At 39.4% G+C, this 16,962-nt stretch overlaps 1 protein-coding gene across 1 annotated transcript; it reads left to right on the top strand.

Annotated features, from left to right (window-relative positions):
• Positions 1-1,603: 1,603 nt before the first annotated feature.
• On the top strand, positions 1,604-4,420 carry LOC111574217 (G-protein coupled receptor 6). Its single transcript, XM_023278696.3, has 2 exons — positions 1,604-1,917; positions 2,943-4,420. Exon 2 carries the CDS (start codon positions 2,968-2,970, stop codon positions 3,973-3,975), a length of 1,008 nt encoding a protein of 335 aa, XP_023134464.1. The 5' UTR covers positions 1,604-1,917; positions 2,943-2,967; the 3' UTR covers positions 3,976-4,420.
• The last annotated feature ends 12,542 nt before the right edge of the window (positions 4,421-16,962 follow it).

Genomic DNA, 16,962 nt, shown 5'->3' with positions numbered 1-16,962 from the left:
CCGTAGTATTGTGGTTGCTATAGCGACGTCATACAAAGGAGGATATCGGCACTGATTTGCTTCTTCCAGTAACTTCCCACAGATAATTATTGTGTTCGTTTGACTGGGATGAAACTGATTTAACCGTCGTGTCGTCCTGCAGGTCAAAATTGACCCGTTTTAAAGTTTGAAAATGTGGGGAAAAATCTATTTTCACAGTGAAACTTCTGATGTCCACATTTTCAACATTTCAGGGAAATCTTTGAACATTTTTTGGTGGAAAAAAGAAATGTTAAAAATGTTCAAGAACATTCATAAAAGAAATCAACCAAAATCCAATGAATTTTGCTGGATTTTGGTTGATTTTTATGTGAATGTTCTTAAAGAAATATTAGAAGTTTTACTGATATATATGGAATCACTTTAGCTATTTTTAGGATTTTTTTTGGAAGATTTTTACTAATTTTTTTGAAAATATTTACAAGAATTTTCTTGCCAAATTTTGGGGATTTTTTTTTTTTTTTTTTTTTAAATAAATCTTTTAAGAGAAACTTTTAAGGAATATTGGAATTTTCTTCCTGAAGGTTTTGCAAATTTTTTTGCCGAATTTTTGGATTTCTTTCAGACAAGGAAACTATATTTTTCGGTGCTCGTAAATGACGACAACAGGAGGGTTAAGAAGAAGTGACGCAGCACTAAAACTCTCCAACGAAACCACTTTGTTTAAAACGGGTGAAATTAGTTGTTTAAGATGAGCCGACTCACTTCACCTGTTCAGAGGGAAAAACTCTGCACTTCCTTTGATTTGTTCATTTGCAGCAACATGTGAATAAAATCCCAGCACTCTCAGGCTGGACTTGTTAACATTCATGGTGCTATTAATAGTTGAAGGCCCTTTGGAGGCTGCACTGCTTTGTATCGAAGCAGATTCTCCACAGAAAGACGAACTAGCAGGCGTCTTGACTAAAGTCAGACAGGATTAATCAGTGAGAAACCCTCGAAAATAATTATTTACAGCATATGGAGGCTACATGAAATCGCAAAACAGGGTCAGTCTGTGTCATTTTATATGGTAGTGTTGCTCCATCCTCCTACATTTTTGTTCAGATTTGTTATTTGGAACCCAACATCCAAGTTCTGTGAAATATTTTGGCTGAATTTTGAGAATTTCGTACGTTTCCAGATCTCGTATTTTATATATTTTTATCCACAAAGGAAAGAAGAGTTTGGCAGCCCTGGAGTAGAGGATGGGAGTCAGGATGGAGCTGGAAGGTTGATGATCTGAGTCTTCTTCACTCCTTCATCCATCAGCATCATGTACGAGAAATAAAACCGCTGAAGAGAAGTTTCTCAGGTCTGGACATGTATAAATTTGTGTTCTCGAAATTGAAATTGAATTGACATGGTGCAGAATTTGTACACTTTCTCCAGAAATATTTAGGAATCATGGAAAACAGCAGGGATGTGTTGGGTTGGGATTCAGTCCTTCGAGGGTCGACACTGATGAGATGCTTCATGAGAGGAGGAGAGGATGAAATGAGGAAAGAGACAGAGAGAGAGAGACTGCCTTTAACTCCCTCCCTCCCCCTGTCGTGACATCACTCGGGTTTAAATCTCTCCTCGCGTGGCTCTGCTCGTCCCCCTCCAGTCCTCCTCTTCCTCCTCCTCCTCTTCTTCAGTCACCCTCCTCACCGAGCGGCACTCCGGCCAATGCTTCACTCCGCTGCTGCGCTGGGTGTCTGCCCCATGCGTGGGAAGCACCACAAAACCAAGGGCTTCACCTGAGAGGCGCCCAAGAAGCGAGGAAGGAAGAGAAAGGGAAGATCGCTGCATCTTTTTCATCATTATTATTATTGTTTGAATTCCCCCCCACCCTACTTCGGACGAGGGGCTCTGATTTCAGCAAAAATACTCAGCTTATAGTGTTCTGTCACGGAGGTAAGTGTTCTCAACTTTTTCAGAAATCTTGTCTCAGGAAGGAAAATGAAGAAAGATGATTGTAACGGTTGCATGGGGTTTTATTCCTGCAAAACAGCAAAGTGGGAGCTCTGAGAGGGAAAATCCTGCAGAAAAACTCTTTCTTGGAGAAAGAAAATTAATAAATTTCACATTTTTTTGGAGCATAATCACATTATCAGTTCTTATATTAGTATTAAAATCATTTATATGTTACATTAGAGTAGGAAACCTGTTATATGAGTGATGTTTAGTTTGTCCATGTGTAGTTTTGCTGTGATTTCAGCACCACGGTCAGCTCCTGTGCTGCATTGGAACTTTTAAAAGGAGAAATCCACCCAAAAATAGGATTTATGGGGATTTTTCTGCACAGAAAAGTCAATATTTTAACAGATAGAAGATTGTGTTTGCAGGAAAATTGAAGTACTGGAGATGAAGGGTGGTTTTCTGTTGGGTTTTATTAGAATGCGTGGTTTTCATATCAGAAATCAAAATCAGAAAGTAGGTTTTCACACAAGGATTTTGCAACGTATAGTAAAACCAGTGTTGCTGGTCAGTAGGTAGTGAGTGTAATCAAGGGTTTTACGAGTCACAAAAAGTCATACAAATATTAGATATCTCAATAAATAGGTGATATAAAAGGAGAAAACTATGTCTGAGGAGTCCTTTTTTCTAATCTACTGACTGTGAAGCAGCTCTAAAATGTGACTTTTACTGAAATTCATAAACGTAACTGTGCAGTAAATAATAAATATCTGTTTTATAGTAGAAGTTTTGCATGAGCCTTCATCTAAAAGACTGTCTTTAATTGATTCCACTGTAGTATCGCCCCACAACTGCTTCTTTAAGTTGTCATTTATTAAAAGATCTGGTGAATGATTTGCTTTTTTTTATGTGGAAATGTATCTTTGGAGTTTACTGAACTCAGTGCAGCCTGTCGGTTCATGCAAAGACTGTTAGAGGACTCAGATCTGCTCATTTCCATGAACGATCTGCTTGTGTTGCAGGACCGAAGGACGACAGCGTGGAGCCATGAACGAGTCGCTGGTGGTGAATGACTCCTCTGCGACTCCCGGGGCAGGAGAAGCTCTGCCCTGGATGGAGGCTGAGGCTCTGGACCACAACGGCAGCCTGGAGTTCTCCACCGCCCCCCTAGACTTCCCCGTCAACCCCTGGGACATCATGCTCTGCATGTCGGGCACCGTCATCGCCTGCGAAAACGCCATCGTGGTGGCGATCATCTTCTACACGCCCACTCTGAGGACTCCCATGTTCGTGCTGATCGGGAGCCTGGCCACGGCGGACCTGCTGGCCGGCATGGGATTAATCCTGAACTTTGTGTTTCAGTACGTCATCCCCTCTGAGACCATCAGCCTGGTCACCGTGGGCTTTTTGGTGGCCTCCTTCACCGCGTCCATCAGCAGCCTTTTAGCCATCACCGTGGACCGTTACTTCTCCCTCTACAACGCCCTGACGTACTTCTCGGAGAAGACGCTGCAGTACGTCCACCTGATGCTGCTGGGGACGTGGGGCGTGTCCCTGTTCCTGGGTCTGCTGCCGGTGCTCGGCTGGAACTGCCTGGACGAGCCGGCCTCCTGCAGCATCGTGCGGCCGTTGACCCGGAGCAACGTCATGCTCCTGGCCACCTCCTTCTTCGCCATCTTCGTGCTCATGCTCACCCTCTACTTCAAGATCTGCAAGATCGTGTGCCGCCACGCCCACCAGATCGCCCTCCAGCAGCACTTTTTCGCCACGTCGCACTACGTCGCCACCAAGAAAGGGGTGTCCACTCTGGCCATCATCCTGGGGACTTTCGGCGCCAGCTGGCTCCCCTTCGCCATCTACTGCCTGGTGGGCGAGAGGGAGTATCCGTCGGTGTACACCTACGCCACGCTGCTGCCGGCCACCTACAACTCCATGATCAACCCCATCATCTACGCCTACAGGAACGCAGAGATCCAGCGCTCCATCTACATGCTTCTCTGTGGCTGCTTTCAGGCCAACGGGGCTTACCGGTCCAGGTCGCCAAGCGAGGTCTAAGTTTCAAAATAAAGGTGCTAGAGCTCTCTGTGTGCTTGTATGTGAGAAAAGCCAGAGCAAAAAGACAAACCACCCCATGACAATCTGCTTTACCGTTGACATTGAATGCTTTGGAGACACCAGAAGGGGGAGCGTGAGGCTGGAACTGTCTCTCATCCACACTGTATCTGCACTTTACTGTCTCGAGGAGAAACGCTGTGAACAAGAAAACTTTGGTGAAAAAGACAAAAACAAAAAACTTGTGAATGTACTTTTAAAAAAAAGTTGGAATGGAAAATCTTGCACTTTATTCTGTGTTTTTTCAGATGCCAAAGCAGTATTGTGAAGCTCTCAGTGTGTTTAAACGTTTGAGCTCGTGAGTGCCCTGTGCCATTTCTTTTCTATTTTGTATTGTACCGTCTTTGATGTCCATTTTTGTACGAGAGGAATAAAGAGTTGAAATCCAGCCGTGGCTCCGTCGCGTTTCTTTAAAGCAGTTGTTTTTCTTTTCTTTACATTCTCTTCACCTGTTTTCCCAGAGTGCAGGTGGGTCTGTTTGAAGAGACTAATGACAGGAAAAATAGCTCCAATTTTCACTGTGACACATTTGAATTCAGTTTGCTCAGTCATGTGTGTTCGACTCGGGGAACATAGAGAAAAACAAACGTGTGAAAACATGTGCAGGTGTAATGAAACCTAATATGCAGGCTGTGATTTATTCTGCTGCAGAAGTCCAAGAACCAGCGCTTCTTTCTTGCAATAAAGCGACTAATTCCCCTCCCTGCTGGTATACGGTGGCATTGATGAGATATGATGCACTCAGGAAATGAGGAAGGTTGCTCAGACTGTTGCACCGTCTCCTCCTCGTCTTGTTTTGTTTTGTTTTTTCTGGTTGAGTTACGATCATCAGGCACGTGTACGTCCGTGTGACAAAAGTGGGAAGAGCGATAAAAGTGAGTCCACTCTGCCTGTCAGCTGTTCTGCAAAGACTCTGCGTGAACTTGGCAGCTGCCCTGCAAGCAAACAGCAGTTTATCTGGCAGGCTGTTTGAACAGGATAGCGGTGGAGGGAAAGGTGTGTTGGGATTTTTCACTGGCTAGACTGATGCTGCTTCTGTCACATGACTTTCACACACCAGACTTAACACTGGGGACACTAATGATGACTTAATTTAATTAGTATTGTCTGAAGAACATCTACAAGGCCACAGTGGAAATAAAGTAATGGAATTAGTGCCTTCTCCTCTTTGTGCTCTAACTTTTTGTGCAATGCCTTGTCGTTATTTTCCAATGAAATACCTTAAATTCCGTCTTTTTTCCTGTTCAAACATGCAGAAAGTACATCTGCAACACCTCGTTTTAACCTTCTTCATGAGAAACTTAACAAAGCTGGTGATTTCTGCTTCAAACATGGGCTCCAATTCATCGCTTAAGACAAAAGTGTGTTCCAAACTTTAATAAATAAAGGGAGGTATAGAAGTAGGATAAAGACCTATGACAGTGATAACTAACCGATAAAAAGAACATTAGAAATACTTTGGCTGTGTGATGCAACTACACTAGCAATCAAAAGTTTGGTCACTTAGAAATGTCATTGATTGTGGAAGACAAGCAGTTGTTTTCAATGGCGATAATTAATATAGAGCAACTTTAACATCTTTAGGGCAACTTTAAGTAATACAGAGGAACTTCAACTAATATGGAGCAACTTTAACATAGAGCAACTTTAATTCATATACACCACCATTCAGCAATTTGGGATCACTTAGAAATGTCCTTATTTTTGAAAGAAAATCATTTTTTTCAATGAAGTTAACATTAAATGAATGATAAATCCAGTGTAGACATTGTTAATGTGGTAAATGACTATTGTAGCTGGAAACAGCTGATTTTTAATGGAATATCTCCATAGAGGTACAGAGGAACATTTCCAGCAACCATCACTCCTGTGTTCTAATGCTACATTGTGTTAGCTAATGGTGTTGAAAGGCTCATTGATGATTAGAAAACCCTTGTGCAGTTATGTTAGCACATGGATAAAAGTGGGAGTTTTCATGGAAAACATGGAATTGTCTGGGTGACCCCAAACTTTTGAACAGTAATGTATGTGTGCAAATGTACATGAAAACATATTGTTATGCTCATAGTACCAAAGGTAGATTAAACTTTGTCCTAAAGTTTTTCAAAGTAAAAGCAATATTTTATAGAGGCCATCCTTTCTATAGAGCACTAAATGTAATTAAAATTCAATAAACAATATTTATACATTTCAAGGCACAGTGATTTAAAGTGATTTAAAGTGACTTTGACAGATAGTAGGACACCAGCTGTATCAGTTGTTTATGACTGGATAGAACCATTTCTTGCAAGTTTTTGACACCTGTCTTTTGGGTTTTAGTTCATTCCTCATTTGTAAAACCTTCAGGCTTTCGAATATTTTTAAAAGAAGGAAAAAGTATAAAAATTTCCTTTTCCTTTCCAGTTTAGCCTCATCCCTCGATAAACAGCCACAGGATTCAGGTTTTCTATCTTTATGTATGTTTTGTTTGCTTGGTGTTCTTATGCTCATGTTTTCTTTCACAGGCTTTTCTAAATTTATCAACTGTTCTTTTCGGACGCCTTGATTTCCCTTTGGAGAAACGCTAGTTCCTTCTTCTGCAGTTAGGAAGCTTTACTGCTGCACCATGAATATCAGACTTGTACATGACGCTGCCAACGGAGTCTCTCGCCACTTGGAGCGTCTTTAAAATCCCTCTTTAAACCATCACAGTGTTTGGTGTTATGTGATAATTACACTCTTATCTTTAGAAATGGCTCAATTAGGCTTTTTCATGCGCTCATAGATGGGATATGAGCTTCTTTTGTTTGCTTGTAAAGCCATGCAGGGTTTTATATCTGGGTACATTTCAGAACTTCCCTGTTCCGACTCCACCTGGAGGCCTCTTAGAGCTTAATGAGACTTTCCGAGTTAATCAAATGTTATGATTCCAGTCAAATTTTGTGAGAAAAATCTCAAGACTTTTATGTTTTTAGTGGCTTTTGGTTTCTATTAATGGTCTTAATATTGAAGTATTCTTGATTTATTTTGTTTTTGGAATTTATTTTCTTTGTATATTTCATTTTTTTTTCTTTTCCAAACAGATTTTACTTTTTTGATTTCTGTATCCTGTCTGGGTTTTTGCAGAAATGTGGTTGTTCTCAAAAATTAGCTACATAAATAAACCTAATTTGATTGTATAAGGGTCATTACAGGATTGGAGGACATTTGGGCTTCAAAATTTTTGAAAAATAAACCTTGTCTTTTCCAGTTTTCTGCTCCATATTCATCAATAATATGTAATAAACTATCAAAGGCTTGATTGGCTCAGCTTCCACATCAATGGTAGCATTTTTATTCCATGTTTTCTGTGTTGTTTGCTAACCCTACTCTAATCACAGTAACAGGGTTGCTAATCCATGCTAATGTGATCTTTTTCTCAGCAGTAGAAGCTAGATATTTAGCTGCTGTTACTGCTGACCAAGAGGACAAACTGACTGATGGAAAACAGTCCAAAGAATTAGTCTGATCCTGATAATATGAGGTAGAGTGAGACATTCAATCAAGGCTGACAATGGGATGGAAATATGAAAAATACAAGAGAAGACATTACTATTTAAAATATTATGTTGATTAAATAAAATGTTCCCACAATTACAAGAGACACCAATGAAAAAATAATACCAAAAAAAAAGAGATTTAAATTTCATTTTAACTGTTTTATTTGAGATTCAATTTGGTCATCAGGGACAAGAGAAAAATGACATTTTAGAGGGAACTCCAGACTTATTTGGTATTTTTAAAAACATTTTCAAACATTTTTTTCTCCTAGTTTTTAAAAATTTGGTCTCAAGACAAGTAGATTTACACAACAACTGGATGTTTTGGTATTTTGTACAAGGATTATTTGGAATTTGACGTAAAATGTCCTCCAGTTCTGGAATGACCCACATATGCACATAATTGTGTCATAATTGGAGCAAATTCAGTTCAGAAGTGTCTCAAGTGATTTAAAAAAGCAACATTAGATAGCAATTGAATAAATATAACATGATTATATGTTGAAAATAAAACAAAAGACGAACATTTCACTGAGTTTGGGTCTGCCACTTCACTCATTCAGAAGTGTGCATTTGATATTGTGAACATTATTCATATTTATGTACATACATTTACAGAACATATATGAATAGTGTGTGTGTGTGTGTGTGTGTGTGTGTGTGTGTGTGTGTGTGTGTGTGTGTGTGTGTGTGTGTTCTGATCTTTTCTTGTATCAAGCATCTACAGTATTTGTTCAATTTTGTTGATGCACTAAAAAGGCAAAAGTCCAGTTTCTGAAGCCCACATATCTGTGGCTCCCAGCAGAAAATGATTTATTTATTTTTTGTTTTTATAGCTCTTGTTTTTCTCTCTGTTGGACAGTTCCATCTCAACAAAAGCTCTCACACAACAGCCAGACCGAGGCCTCTGCACTTGTAATGGTGTTAACCATCGACTGTAATAGAGTCTAGTGTGACAGCAGCCGAAGCTTCGGTCAGTTTGAGGCTGATTACAAAGTAGGGGAAAGGTGAGGGATGCTGAGGGCCGCTAATGGACCGCACACTGAGCTCCAGCCACTCTGAGCTGGAGCTGTTTGTTCACCTTGTTTTTTCTTCTCCACCTCGACAGATGTTGCTTTCGGTCGTCCACCAAATCAGGCAACCACCTGTTTGTGCAGAGGGCCTCATAAAGTCAACCAGCTGGGTACAGTAGGCTGTTCACATGTTTCATGTGTCATGTTCATTTCAATAATCACATTGGATATTTTGTCTTAATTAAGTGAGGATTTTACAAGCCGTCTGTGCAAAAAGATGAGTTTTCTTTGGAGATTTATCATCCTGATAGCACTATTTTATATAAAAAACGAGACACAAAACAGCAAAAACGATACACAAAACGACGAGACACAAAATGAGAAAAACCAGACACAAAGCGACAAAAACAAGACACAAAACTACAAAAACAAGACACAAAATGAGAAACACCAGACACAAAACGACAAAAACAAGTCGGAAAACTACAAAAACAAGACACAAAATGACAAAAACAAGACATACATCAACAAAAATGAGACACAAAATGAGAAAAATGAGACACAAAACGACAAAAATGAGACAAAATGACAAAAACGAGAAACAAAACGACAAAAGCGAGACATCAAATGAGAAAAACGAGGCACAAAATAACAAAAACAAGATATAAAATGACAAAAACAAGATATAAAATGACAAAAACAAGACATAAAATGACAAAAATTAGACACAAAATGAGACAAGTTGGTTGCTAACTTGCTGAAAAAAGACACCTCCATGTAACCACTGAGACTGAACCAAACCACTTAAAATCTCTGCTGTTTAATTAAACCCCTAATGATCATTTTTCAATGAAAACAATCCATTCCGGCCTTAAAATGGCTTTGATGTAACTCCTTATCTTTGCTGCTTTGGAATTCGTGCAGATCTTTAAAGTCCCTGCCTCTTTCTGCAGCTCGAGCACTCCAGCTCACCTACAGCTCAGCTCAAACACAGTAAAATCACTCTATGCTACATTAATTAAGGATGAAAACTGATTCTGAGGAAGATTAACAGCACAAAAACAGCACCTTGCATGATTTCTTTCTCAGGTCTGTTATGTATGGAAGCCTGGCTGTTTGAATTTGTGCTTTCAGAACCGTCTAACTGTTCAGAAACACAAAGTATGTCGCATAAAAGACACAATACAAGTGTAAAGTTACATTGCATTTCCAGACTACTTTACTACTTTAATGAACCACATGTCAAAATCCACTGTTACCAAATCCGATTTCCTACCCATCTGTTGATTGTGTGTCCATCATCCTCTGGTTTCACGGTCCACGACTCTCTTGGATATTGCGTGTTTCTTCGTCCATGATGTGTGGCAGCAGTTATTGGTGGTTTTGCACAGTTCTCTGGTGGTTTCTCCTACACTGCTTGTTGTGTAAGATCAAAACTTCCTTTCCATCTCCTACACATGTCTAGTTTTTCATCCTGACAGTCAGATTTCATGCAAAGTAAAAAAAAAAGTAATAATTTGAAGCTAATTTTATAAAGCAAACATCATGGAAAGCATTTGTCAGTGTCATGCATTCTCAATCTAAAAGTGGACTCTTTATTGTCACGGAGGTTAATGTTAATGACACTGAAATTCACCCGTAGTCCTTCACTTTATATTACATCCATTAGACCAAAGAGAGGCTGCTAGTAGTGATTGAATTATGTAATGCTTGATCAGTGCAGACCTGCGCAGCTCTTTGGGCAATTACCAAAGTATACAGTCGAATGGATCCCTCATTAATAACATTAATTATAGCGCTGTAGCAAATGCTCTCCATAGGAACATTACTATTACTGAGTTAGCCATTAAGTTGATGGAAAATGCTTTGCTGTTATTGATTGTGTAATCACACCAACTGCTGGTCTTTCCTGCCCTCGTGGGCTGTCATTTCATATTCATAGGAGAGTGATGCTGCAATAATGCTTAGAGAAACAGGTGATAGAAGGAAAAACACACACATAAAACAATAGCAACTTTAATTTCTGATGCACCTCCCCACGGAGAGCTCAGCAGCGTTCAGGGAAAACCTCAAAGCCACCTGCATGGTGGTTAGTAGACACTGGAGCTGAACATGAAGAACACATGCAGACGCACACGAGCAACAGATGTATTTATTGCAACGCAGGTTTAACGAAGCAGATATAAGCTTTCTCAGGAGATGTAGTTTGTGTGTGTGTCTGTTCTTCGCCTTCCTTGACAATGGTTTATCTGATCTACTTCACACTTGGTGGGTGTTTTGCTGTCAGCCTGAGGAAGTGCAGTGTCCAATTTGAAGCTGTTTGGATGAGCGGTCCTCATAGTTTGACCAAAAGTTGTTTTCTGTTCCGCCTTCATAACGGTATCCTCAGTGAGCATTTGGCTGCATCCTTCACCAACATCAACAGTCTACGAAAAGCAAGCCGAACTAGTGTAGTCTATTCAGTCCAGTTCAATTTTATTTGTGTAGCGCCAATTACAGGTCATATTGTCTCAAGACACTTTATAGCATCACAACATTGCACACTGGCTACTGATGACGTCGCCTAGCAACCGGCCCTCCACCCAGAGGCCACCAAATGCCAGGCTGAGGACCCCAAAAAGACCATGAAAGCAGCCCCAGTTTGGCTGATCTGTTTCCAGCTCAACACTGCACTTCCATAGGTCCACCCTGATACGCTCACCATGTTTGAAGCAAATTAGACAAACGGTTGTTGAGATACTGTATGTGAACACACGCACAACTTTTAAAGCTTTGAGAATTAAAAAAATTAATTATAAGCCACATCACTGTCAAAATCTAATCACTTGGTCCTTGTGTCATTTCTGACTTCCTCTGAAAATTTCATCCAAATCCATTAGTCTGTTTTTGAGTAATGTTGCTAATAAACAGACAGACAGACAGACAGACAGTCAGACAGACAGACGTACGCCGATCGTCCAGACTCCACCACTTTCCTTGGCAGAGTAATAAATAAATAAACACATACAAAGATTTCTTGATATAGTAGAGAGATGCAATGAAATATTCAAGCCATGAAACCTACTTCAGTTTCATTCATGATGATCAAACACTTCTGATGGCAGGTGGAGTCAAAGGAAGCAGCGTTAAAGCTAATCAGAAGAGCTCCTCTCATACTAAAAAAAATACAAAACAGAGTTTAAATGTGGCAAAACTTCATCACAAACCTGTTTTTCCAAACATGAAAATGTATTTGTGGATTCATGTAGGGTAAATGGGTAAATCTGAATGTCATTTCTTTCTTTTTTCCAGAGCTCACATGGTTTGTTTTAGACTCCATGTCAGTATTATTGAAGGAATGTGTGTGTCTGTTCTTCCTCAACAACTATTCATCCGATCTATTTCAAATTTAGAGGGTGTATTCCTGGGAACCTAAGAAAGTGTAGTGTTGAGTGTGTCGTAATTTGAATGAGAAACATAACGATATAGCGATATATTGCCGCAGCAACTCAGTAATGTCATTGATTACAACAGGTACACATTGCAAAGACGAACCTGATCAAAGTGTGACGCAGCTAAAACACTTTTGTCTTGATCATCTAAAATACCTTAGATGCAATAAAGTGATGCTATACAAGCACAGCAATCTGAAAATGGCCGATCGCACCAATACAACTGTCTAATATGAGCACCTAAAGTGGAAAACTCTGAGCTGCTGAGACTGTGGAAACACACAACGCCATCCAGTTTGTTTTTTTGTTCCCAGCCGAGCATGATGCAGGCTATTAGGATTAGCAACACGTGGGGCGTGTTCTGTCAGAAGAAGTCACTTAGAATTGGTTTCATGAGAATTCCTGTGTGTGTTTGTGTGTGGAGGCACATGTTGGCACAGGACCAGACCATATGAGTGTTCTTGCTTGGAGCCTGGCACCTACCAGGATGTGTCCTGGGTAAATTAGCAGATTGAGGGTGGATGTGCATGTGCTGCCTGTATGCTGTCTTCATTGTGTACTGTATACGATGCATGCATGCTGTGTGAGGGTGTGTGAACAAATGTGACCAGCCCTAATCCCAGCTTCTCTCCCTCGGCCTTCTCAGAAAAACACTACGTAACATGGTGAGAATGGGTGAGGGACATTTTCTCAAGGTACAATGAGCTTATGAAGTGTCGCGGACACTCAGTCACATACTGAATGAGCTTAAAGCTCTGTACTCGTGGAGCCTAATTATGTTTACTTTAGATGTTGAACAGCACATGAAAAGGGCACACTGTTCCCTACAAATACATGGTACTCCCAGATATGCTCAGTTTACAGATGAGGGAACACAATTGAACCTCATAATCTTTTTTGGTTTTGATAACAACATTTCAGTGGAATAATTCTGCATATAAACAACCGTTCAAAAGTTTAGGGTCACCTAGAAATGTCCTTTAACTTTAATATTGAGCAATTTTAACTAATAATATCAACTTGAGCTAATATAGAGCAACTTCAAGTAATATAGAGCAACTTTAACTCAAGTTTGGGTTCACTTAGAAATTTCCTTATTTTTGAAAGAAAAGCATTTTTTTTCAATGAAGATAACATTAAATGAATGATAAATCCAGTCTAGACATTGTTAATGTGGTAAATGACTATTCTAGCTGGAAACAGCTGATTTTTAATGGAATATCTCCATAGGGGTACAGAGGAACATTTCCAGCAACCATCACTCCTGTGTTCTAATTCTACATTGTGTTAGCTAATGGTGTTGAAAGGCTCATTGATGATTAGAAAACCCTTGTGCAGTTATGTTAACACATGAATAAAAGTGTGATTTTTCATGGAAAACATGAAACTGTCTGGGTGACCCCACACCTTTTGAACAGTAGAGTGATTGTTTGAAAAGACCCAACAGATTTCTTCTGGCTGGACATGACAGAAAAACTGCTAAAAGACAGTAAGACAAAATGTTTGAGATGCAATTGATGAATTTTAAGAATGTCCTTTTTTCTAAATTTTTGCTAAAAATGTCACGTCAAAGTTGTAAATATTTGACAAATTGCAATCTTCTATGGGATTCCAAATGGTTTCGTCAATTTCTACCATGTTCAAGAATATTCTAATACACTATAAACTGAGATAAACTGAGATGTAATAGTTCTCTAGTTGGTAAGAAGTCAGTTGCAAGTCATGGCTAAAAACAAGGACTTCAGTGAGTTTGTTATTTTGGACCATGACTGAGAGAGATGCACACTGTGACTGCTCATGACACTGAAAAAGGCTTGAAAGCAGAATTCAAGTGTTTTCAAGTGCCGGTGGCCACAGTGCAAACCGTCATTAAAAAGTTCAAGGAGCTCCACTCTGTGAAAAATCTTAACAGGAACCAAGAGTGACCTCTGCACTGACAAGAGTGGCAAGAAAAATCTAAGGATCACTAGCAAGGCCTTCCTGATGAATCCCAACAAGTCTAGTACCAACATCTCAACACTGTACAGGGTTGGTCTCTATGGATACCAACCAAGAAGAACTCCACTTAACCAAGACAAGCAAGCAAAACCTCATCTGAGCAAAAAAGGAAGCTTCTGTTTGTCAATTTGCTGGTCGAGTAAGACAAAAATGGACCTGTTTGGATGTAGGAATGTGGCATTTCTATTGGTAAAGTAAAGAAAAAGCATTGGACCCAAAGAACACTATCCCCAAGGTTCACCTTGGAGATGGGAATGTAATGTTTTAAGGTGTGTGTTTTTTAGCCTGTGTGCCCTAAAACTTTGTGAAAGTAAATGGCATCATAAGAAAAGAGGATTATGATGCTGATTTTGGAGGAAAACAACAAGCAGTCTTCAGATCTTGAGCAACATCAGACCTTCCAACAAGAAACCGATCCAAAACATAAAGCCAAAGTGGTCAAGAAAACAGCATTTTGGAGCAGCACAACCACAATCCAGACCAGAATCCTACTGAACATCTGTGGAGGAAACTAAGACCAGAATGAGGGTAAGGAGGCCGTCTAACCTCGAAGACCTGGAGAGCAAAAAAGTGGAACAAAGGGACAAAAAAATGGACAAATGACAAAAATGAGGGAAAAAATTACATAAATGACAAACAAGACAGAATATTTAAAGAAATGAGACACAAAATGACAAAAGTGAGAAATGAAATGACAAAAAAATTAGACAAATGACACAAAACAAAACAAAAAAAGACAAAAAATTTGACAAAAAAGTTACAAAGGGACAAAAAATGGACAAATGACACAAACAAGACAAAAAAATGGCAAAAGTGAGACACAAAACGACAAAAAAATTGCCTAACACAAGCGAGACATAAAAAACATAAAACAACAAAAACAATACACAAAACAACGATTAAAGCAAAACACAAAATGACAAAAATAAGTAAAAAATAAAACTAAACACACAAGTGAGACAAAAAGGAAACACAAAACAACAAAAACGAGAAATAAAACAACAAAAACATGAGACAAATGACAACAGTCAGACAAAAAAGACAAAAAACTACAAAAACAAGACAAAATATTGCAAAAATGAGACACAAAATGACAAAAGAACAATGAACAATCTAGTATTTTACTTTAAGATCAAAACACTTGTCATGGTCTAGAAGTTATTTTAAACTTATAGTTTTATATATTCACTATTTCCAGTTAATGTCTTCTCTGTAATTTTTGCACTTTACAAAGTTGTTCAGCTGACTGGATTGGACCATCTGGATGGCCGGTTTTGGACCACAGGCCGCATGTTTGACACCCCTGATCTAGACCATAAAATCTTAGAGAAATGATCTGGAACTCAGTTTGGATTTTTGGTGGGTTAGACCACTCTGCTTCTAACCTCCTCATGTGATCTGTCAGCTTTCTGTCGGGTGAAACATGAAGGAGGCTTTTGGATTCCCGGTTATTAGAAAAAATGTGTCGTCAGTGTTAGTGGGATGAATTGCGTAAGAGAAAATCACTGCCCCAAGTGACCAAATGAAGATCAAACACAATAACTGAACCCTCATTTCCACAACCAGGTCACATTGACCAAAACATTATCTCAATTACGTTGCTAAATTATGTAAACATGCCAGGGGCTCAGCTATGCTCCAAATTGGAGATATTTTTAACAATTTCATTACAACAACTCAGGCAAGGAACCAAAGTATGATGCTGGATGAAAAGTCTTTAATACTTCCCTCAGTGGAAGAGGTCAATTCGACCTGCGGGATAATAGGAGGGTTAAGAAGGTCGATCAAACCGCTGGAGATTACATCATACCTGCAGCTCCATTACCTGCCATCAGCTTACTGATATTCACGTCCTCTCCTGCACACTCGCTGTACCTTTCCACCCCAGTCAGGACAGTTTAGAGGAGACTAACCTTCATGACCTGACAGCTCAACTCTTCAGACGTACTTCTGTGTCAAATTAACTCCCCCCATTGAACCATGAATTACACCCGTCACCTTTCTATCATCCCCTTCTGCTCTCATCTCCTATTCAAAAGGAGCTGCGCTGTATTTATTAAGAGATTCATCACCAGTCTGGCTACAAAGATGATGAGTAATGCAGAAATTAAGTGTGGAGGGGATAAATTCAGCAATGACAAGACTCAAGAATGGGACTTATATGATTCCTTGGGCTGGATGACTTCATTTCTTGTTATCAACTGGTTTAAAAGCTGGTAGTTTGAATGACAGAAGCTTCAGATGTTTTTTCATGTCACTCAGAAGACATTTTGGTTAATGCACACACTATACATACCTTAATATGGCAAGTGCATGATAGGAAAAGTAATTTAAATCCAAATATTTCCTGCATGAGTGAAGTGAGGTGTGACAGTTTAATGTAGTTATGAACTTCACTGCTTACACCGACTATAGGTGTGAGTGTGAGAAGAATTCAATAAACAAGTAAAAGTCGAGTCAAATCTCAGCAGATACATTAGAGAGAAACATAAAAATGTTTGTTACAGACTTCACTAAAAGTTTTTAAAATGAGCTCTGCCTTGATAATTTTACGCACCAGAGTGAAATGCTGCTTACACATTAATACTTAACAAGAAAAGCACTCAGAGAGTGCAGTACTCCGCCAAGGCTGTTCATTCCTCCATATGGCATTGTCAGAAATGCAGCACTTTTTGTAGAAATGCAGCATTTTTTTATTAGTTATTGCTAATCAGAAATCACTGCACCATAGAATGTGTCCATTTAATATAGCTGTACCCACAAACAAAATGACCTTGCGCTGAGCACAGGTGTGTGTTATGTATGTGTACATTATGTATGGATACTGAATCATGTGACCTAAATATGTAGTGTGTGGCAGGAATTGATGGGACTCAGAAACACTCCCACAAGTTAATCAGTTGTTCCTTGTATCATTTCTGACAGATAAGTCCCAATAAGTCCGCAGCGGTGGATTTGTAGTAGGATCAC

The sequence above is a fragment of the Amphiprion ocellaris genome, chromosome 12 (assembly GCF_022539595.1).
Source record: "Amphiprion ocellaris isolate individual 3 ecotype Okinawa chromosome 12, ASM2253959v1, whole genome shotgun sequence".
NCBI lineage: Eukaryota > Metazoa > Chordata > Actinopteri > Pomacentridae > Amphiprion > Amphiprion ocellaris.
The sequence above is the reverse complement of the archived record's forward strand: the minus strand, read 5'-3'. Positions and strand labels throughout refer to the sequence as shown.

Excerpts from the sequence above, each read along its gene's own strand:
- LOC111574217 (XM_023278696.3), top strand. The coding sequence starts at position 2,968 with ATGAACGAGTCGCTGGTGGTGAATGACTCCTCTGCGACTCCCGGGGCA.